Source organism: Colias eurytheme, chromosome 8, assembly GCF_061535395.1.
Source record: "Colias eurytheme isolate Ceu_HAF_F1 chromosome 8, ilColEury1 Martin Lab GWU primary, whole genome shotgun sequence".
Classification (NCBI taxonomy): domain Eukaryota; kingdom Metazoa; phylum Arthropoda; class Insecta; order Lepidoptera; family Pieridae; genus Colias; species Colias eurytheme.
The window spans coordinates 10,007,389-10,014,928 of NC_142987.1; the positions used below are offsets into that span (position 1 = coordinate 10,007,389).

Below are 7,540 nucleotides of genomic sequence, written 5' to 3' on the forward strand. Positions count from 1 at the left end.
TACCTACATGAAAATATTTTTTTTGTCTATAATTTAAGGTCCAATCAATGAAATGCATTTTTAGTAAACAAACATGGAATTCCTGATACAATTACCAGGCTCCCATAACACAAGGGAGGCCGGTGGGCCTATCCTAGGGGTCAACAAATAGACTATTCCCACAGTATTAGCATTCCTACGCGACCCTCTGCGGAAGCGAGATGCCGGAATACAAATTATATCTACGACGATCACCTGGCTAGCCGTAGAATTAATATGAGTTGCTATTTGTATACAATATACATGTAGTGTTAATTTATACTCGTTATCTTTGTAAATAAAGTGATAATTTATTACCGCTCTTATCTATATTTTCTAAAAAAATTTTTTCTTTGATGAATATAGGTATCTCAGGCGATTATTAATTTTAAGTAAAGTTTTTAAATTAAAGTTATTGTTTCGTCTCCATTTATTTGAACATACAACTTTCTCCACTATAATTAATCGAAATATAATCGATTATATCTAAATAATTATTGTCATAAGTAGTCATTCCAATTCCCAATACAATTCAGGATTTAAAACACCCCAATTAACATGTCCCGGGGTCGAACTCAGGACCACAACTAACACTAGATCTATTAGACCTATAGGACGCAGTTCATTAAATCACCTACTTAATATTCCACTGCACAACCTACCGCGTGAATTGATTAACATTTAAACGTATAATTTAGCCATAGTCGTGTTACGAGTATCGTAGTAGGATTGATTGTATGATAAGCTTGGCTTGAATTAAATTCTTATTGTACGCTGTAAGATGTAAGACGCCCAGGGTGTTATTGCATTCATTTGTGTCTTATTTAGAAGTCTGTATTTTTCTTGTTGTTCTGTTTATATTTTGAAGGTGTCATTTCAAAAACGTTGCCTTAGATGAATTAATAGCTAAGAAAATAAGTGACAATGCTAACTAAACTTTAGCGTTGTAGGGTTTATAAATTATTGTATTTAGCATTCTCATAATACGAACATCTTATCTTTACTTATTGTATTTTGAGAGATATCATTAAATTTTTGAGCCTTTTTAAACTTGTAACTTATTAGAAGATATTATGTTGTCATGTGCAATATAAATATTTAGTATCACGTAAAACTTATATCTTATTTGATTTGTTTCAGCTCAAGTATCAATGGACAGCATGATGGTAGGCGGTGTCGGCGGCGTCGGCATGGGCTCCGTCGGCGGCGGCGTGTCCTCTGTAGGCGGCTTCCAACTCGTCAGGGAACCAACCTCTGGAGCCCTGCTATTACTACCAGCTCCTCCAGACCTTCCTCACACAGTCGTTTGGGGAGGAATGCCTTACCCCTCCGCCCCGCTGCTCCTTCCCCCCGCGCCACACCCCTCCCATCACCTGCAACTCCTACCAGGAGACCTCCTAGCTTCGACTGCTACACTACAACATACGCACACGCATTCAACTCGTCTAGTTACGTTAGCACCCGCGCCCGCTCCACAGCCACACCCAGCTCATACAGTGGAAAAACGAAAACCGATCATTCAACCGCTAATAACGCCTCACACATTGATAAAGATCGAACCGGAGCCGCCACAAGAAAAACCGCAGCCGACGTTTGCACCTGAACCGGTGCAACAACCAATGTTAACGACACATTTATATTACCAGCCAGAGTTCCAAGAACAACCATGTAGAAGTCAAGCCACGTCACCCGCTGCACCACCGACCCCACCTCCTGAAGCTCCTGAAGCCCCGGCACATAAAGACGCTTCAAATCAAACTGATCACATCGAAGATGATGATGACAACAATCAAATTGATGATGATGAAAGAGAAGTGGCTTGTATCGGTGTGGCTCATAACCCAGAAGAGTCGAATACTATGCAGCTCCAAATGTTACCACCAATAGATAGCGCAGAAGAATCTTCATCCGAAGCTCTTGCATCTTCAGCGGCCGTGGAGAAAGCGATCGATGCCATAGAAAGAGATGAAACAATCGACAACTCCAATAGTTCTCAAGAATTAATCATAGATACGGGACAGAGACCCAGTCCACCGCCGCACCCAATACCAACTAGACCACCCGACGATGTAAGCGGTTTAGAGCTTTTGTCAAACAGCATTGAACAATATGAACGAACAACACCTGGCCATATGCCAAGCTTAGACCCTACGCCTTTGACGGTGGATACGAGAACTTCGTCAAAATTAAATATTATGATAAAAACATCACCTAAATCTCCGCCACGTACCGATGCTGAACCTCAGAGAAGATTTGATTTCCCAACCAACGAAGCATTAGAACAACAAAAGCCTTCCCTTGATAGGTTGGGATTGTTATGTGAAGTGATTTTAGCTGAACAACGGTTGATGGAAGAAGGTGCAGAAAGTATTGTGAACCGCCCGACTGCTTCGAGACCTTTTATAAAAGCAGAACCTTTATTGAGCCCCACCGATAGAGATAGGCCAGCGGAATTAAAAAAGGAAAAACATAGACGAGATGACTCTTCAAGTGAAAGGAGACGAAAACGAAGTCATGATCGCGAAGATCGGTTGAGACATAAGATAGAAAAAATGCGCAGACATAAACGGGATAGAAAAAGCAATGAGAGAGAAGACAGCGGAGGAGAACTAGAAGCTAGTTTAAGAAGAGTTACAGCGTGCAATTGTGGTTCTACAGACTGTGTGCATTCATCAAAAGTCCCATCTGCTCATGACTTGGTAAATGCGATTGAAAAAGACATGCGGAAACGACTGCAAGATTTGCAAAGACAGTGCGACGAAAAGAGAGCACAATTAAATGCCTTAACCCCGCCCTTGCCTGTTTTATCCACTCCGCCTACACCCTCGACTCCCGCTCTCTCACCAGACTCAGATAGAGGATCATCGAAAAAACGAAAAGTTGGAAGACCGCGCAAAGTATCAAGCCCTGATTCCACCGAAACGATAGTTGCTAAGAAACCCAAATCAAAAAGCAGCCTGGTCGGTTATTTACTTGCGAAAGGCAAATTGAAAGGAGGCATATTGTGTTCTAGAGGCGAACCTTCTAGAGAAGATGTCAGCCGGACGAGCAAAGTTCGTCCAAAGTTAAAAGCTGAACCAATATTAAAAGTATATTCCGAAGAAGATGACACCGAATGGGGTTTAAACAGATCAGCGAGTTCGTCAATGGAGAGTTTAAATGAAGTAAGACAGAAAAATCGAGAAAAAGTTGACAGTTTAGTGCGAAAACATTCAAGAGATGATTTTTCAGAAATAGAATTAGCAATCCGAAGAGCGAGTGCATCGAGTGACAGCGATAAAGATAAGGAAAGACGGCGAGCTAAAAAGAGACGCAAGAGTACGAAATCTAAAGAGAGATCGGAAGAAAATGATAAAGAAAAAGAACCTGAAGCGGATACTCAAAAGCCTGTTATTTCTCGATGTACGTTAACCGAAGATAAATTAGATTTTTCGCCACGAGTTTTAACAGCTCGAGGAGGGTTATTCTATGCTGGGAAGCTGAGTGCAGTGCAAGCGCCTGATGTATACGCTATAACATTAGATGGTGAAAGAGGGAATAAGCCACATATCTTATCAAGAGAGGAGACTTTGAAGGATGCTGTAAGTATATTTTTATTTACTACATATCTTCACAATTTACAACATAGGATCATAATAAGAATCGATTATTAAAATAATAAGCCTTCTCCCTCTTTTAAGCAATATCAATACAATATATTATTGATGTACGGTCTATATGATGCGAATTAATATATATATTTTTTAATTGCAAATACTACTTAAGTTTCGTTTTAAGAATCAGAATATAATGACATACAACCTAAATAGGTAACATGAAATCAGCTAAAATTTCTTTATTTCCATAATCTATAAACCAGATAATGAGCGTTGAAAATTATTCTACTATGTTGTAGATCAAACTCATAATATCATTGATCATTGATGCTTTCAATATCATATTATGTTGGTCTTAATTTTAATTGTACAGCAAATTGAGTATAATGCTACTATTTCTTCATTCCAGATACTAGAAGTAAGTCCAACATCAGTATCTGAACTACCCTCTGGCACCCGGGTTTGCGCGTACTGGTCGCAGCAGTACCGCTGCCTGTACCCAGGAACTGTTGCTGTATCGTCTCCAGATCCTCATGATGATAAGTTTGTGGCTGTGGAATTTGATGATGGAGACTCGGGGCGCATAGCTATAGAGGATATACGCTTCTTGGAACCGAATTATCCGATTGTTGGTGAGTTGCAACCACGTTGGAAGACTTAACCTTTAGGATAATTTTCTATTGTTATGTATATTATATCTTATGCTTCGCCTTTGCCCATTCAATTTAGCCTTTTTAATTTTAAGCGAGACTTCATATACTGTATTTGAATAATTGGTCTGTTCGTGAAGACTATTCTCTTACATATTAGTTACTAGCTTTCCGCCCGCGGCTTCGCCCGCGTTTTCAGAGAAAAACCCGTTCCCATAGGATTTCCGGGATAAAACATATCCTATGTCCTTTCTCGGGTATCAAAATATATCTATACCAAATTTCATGCAAATTGGTTCAGTAGTTCAGGCGTGATTGAGTAACAGACAGACAGACAGAGTTACTTTCGCATTTATAATATTAGTATGGATTTGTTACTTACAAGTTTAACCGATTGAAATTAAACTATATTTTGTATTATGTTACTTCCTAAACTTTTAAATACCGGTTTGATCAAACCGGTATTTTATTAAAAATGTATTCAAGGTATTTAATTGGTTAAGGATTAATGCTGTATTGGTTAAAATCGCATCGAAAATTAGCCATTATTTGTCGTAAAAAGTAAATGACAAAAAAAGTTATTGTGGGTTATCCATAAGAGATAGACATATACCATCGCGGACTTTTCTGTTGACCTTTTCAATGTGTATAATACTTAGTACATTATTTTGATAAAACTCGTAGGGTTCAGCCTGCGTTTGCAATGTAAGCGGAAAAAATGTAAAAATTTACGACATCACATTAGAAACCTCAAAAATAACAGTACTTCTCCACTATTTAATGGATGTTATTATACATATAAACCTTCCTCTTGAATCACTCTATCTATTAAAAAAATCAAAGCATCAAAATCCTTTGCGTAGTTTCAAAGATTTAAGCGTACAAAGGGACATAGGGACAGGGAAAGCGACTTTGTTTTATACTATGTAGTGATGTATAATTTCTTTACAGCATCTGTTTTACGTTTACATTTACATTTTTCAGAATACGAGAACACACTATTTACCCTCGGCAAGCGGCGAAGAAACACAAGCGTCACTGAAGAAAAGAAAGCAGTAGCATCAACTAGTGGTGAAACAAAACCAGAAACTTCAACACAGGCACAAAAGGAAAACGACGACAAAGAAGAAGACAAACACAGAGACAGGAAAAAGTTGAAAAAGCACAGAAAGGAAAAGATCAAACGCTTAAGCGAAGACGATCCGAGCACAATAGATTACATAAAGAAGAAGAAGAAAAAACACAAGTGCTGCGAAGAACATTGCAAGCACAGGCGGCATCATAAGAAACATCACAGAAAGCATAAGAAAAGACACCATTCAAGCTCATCTGGTGATGACCATAGACACAAATCGTCTTCTGATTATATCGACTCGAATAAATCGAATGAAGATTCAGTCGATTCCAATGAAAAACTGTCAACTCTAATAGCTGTTGAAAAATCTCCTGAGGAAAAAATGAAGACAGTCATTAAAAAGGCAGTTTTACCAAAGACCTTGGTGAAGACTCCTGTGCTCGATTTCAGTAATATCGGAAAGATTGTTTTGTCTAAAGATGAGGAAAAGAAAGATAACTTGAAGGACAGTGGCATTGGGCTTTTAGAAGAGGAACCTTCCACGTCTAATAGTGATTTGAATAAGAAGGTAAATTAGTAATAATTATTTGTAACAAGTTATTTTATTATACGCGTAATGGTTTTCAATTGCAGAATTAGATTCAAAATGTGTACTATTACTTGCAGTTGCTTGTTTATACGGAACCCTTATTGTTGCGAATCTGACTCGCACTTGACCGATTTTATATTTTATCGTTATAATTAAATTTGTGTTTAATTAATACAACAATATGCTTGCATTAAATTAATTATTATTAGCCGAAATAATAAATATTCTAATTACAACTACTAGGATTACAGAAATATTAACCATGACTATATACTAAATTTACATAATGTACTGGGATTTCAGAAAGCGAAGCGTCGCACTGTATCCTCATCATCCGACGGCGGTGGCGGTGTCAGCAAGATGGCTGCGTTCCTTCCCGGTGGGGCTCTATGGCGGTGGCACGGGCCCGCGTACAGACGGACAGCAAGGCCTCGACACAGGAAGGTGTTCTACAAGGCGATACAGCGCGGGGAAGAGACGCTGCATGTAAGCTCTTTGTGTTTTTGTTATCCTGGTACCTATAGGGCCCCCGGCCGCTGGTATTGGGATTGTTAATTAACTATAATGATGATAAAAATAATTATCTTAATAAATTCAAAATAAGTGAACTAGGTTTTGTTTTATTTGTTTATTTGTATGCCAACGGTTTCTTATCGTCACATGAGTAAATAAAAAGTACAGAGGCAAAGCTTCATACAATATGCATATAGGTATGCCAATGTATGAACTTTTGCAGTGTATTATGTAAATTGAAAATTGTTTTGCTGGACAAAAATGCAAATCGAATGTGTAAACAATCTGATAAATGTGGATACTACTTATACCGTACTTAAATAATGAAGGATTTCTTAGTCCACACTATGTAATTACTAATTAGTCGTATTTTTTTGTTATATGCTTATATTTCTACCTATTGTATCTACATCTATTACATTAATTTGTATTATCAATTCGCAGGTGGGTGAAGCAGCCGTATTCCTATCCACGGGTCGCGCGGATCGTCCATACATCGGTCGTATAGTCGCACTATGGCAAGCTCGCGGTGCGATGGCGGTGCGCGTGCATTGGTTCTACCACCCCGAGGAGACAGCTGCGTGCCGCCCGCTGCAACTACCAGTGAGTTTATGGGACCCTGGTACCGCTGTTACTTAGGGATTTATAAAATAGCTCCTGTTGTCCCTGGAATATCCGTTAAAAATATTTTTTAACGTGATAACGTTTTTAAAATCGTTTTAGTCGGGTGACATGTTCAGAAACTTGTGTCACACCAAAACCTCACGAGCGCGATCGCAGGTATAACGAGAGAGAGACGGACCGATCTCCCGTCTCATCTCGAGCACTGCCACCAATAAGACGTTATCACGTAAACATCTCGATCTTACAAACAACTAATTTTTTTCAAAAAAAATCTAAATCTGTTCATCTGTCGGCATAAGATTGTAAAATCCGTTGAATATAATTATCTTACTCGCTAAATTATCGAAAATTATCCTTTGATGCAATTTTATATTTTAACAAATTTTCGGCGAAATTTTAATTTATTGGTGACATATTTGTATTTAATCAAATTTTAACCCTTTTCATAAAAGAGGACTGAAATATTCATAATTTA

The 7,540-nt window shown here is 38.3% G+C and overlaps 1 protein-coding gene across 1 annotated transcript in view; it reads left to right on the forward strand.

The window, feature by feature from the left end:
* The window catches only part of wge (BAH domain and coiled-coil containing protein winged eye), a 90,078-nt gene that overhangs the window by 80,493 nt on the left and 2,045 nt on the right, over nucleotides 1-7,540 (forward strand). Inside the window, exons 9-13 of the mRNA XM_090104926.1 lie at nucleotides 1,159-3,599; nucleotides 4,024-4,246; nucleotides 5,249-5,907; nucleotides 6,232-6,414; nucleotides 6,886-7,044. Of these exons, the coding sequence (XP_089961052.1) occupies nucleotides 1,159-3,599; nucleotides 4,024-4,246; nucleotides 5,249-5,907; nucleotides 6,232-6,414; nucleotides 6,886-7,044 (3,665 nt within the window). The remainder of the gene's footprint in view (nucleotides 1-1,158; nucleotides 3,600-4,023; nucleotides 4,247-5,248; nucleotides 5,908-6,231; nucleotides 6,415-6,885; nucleotides 7,045-7,540) is intronic.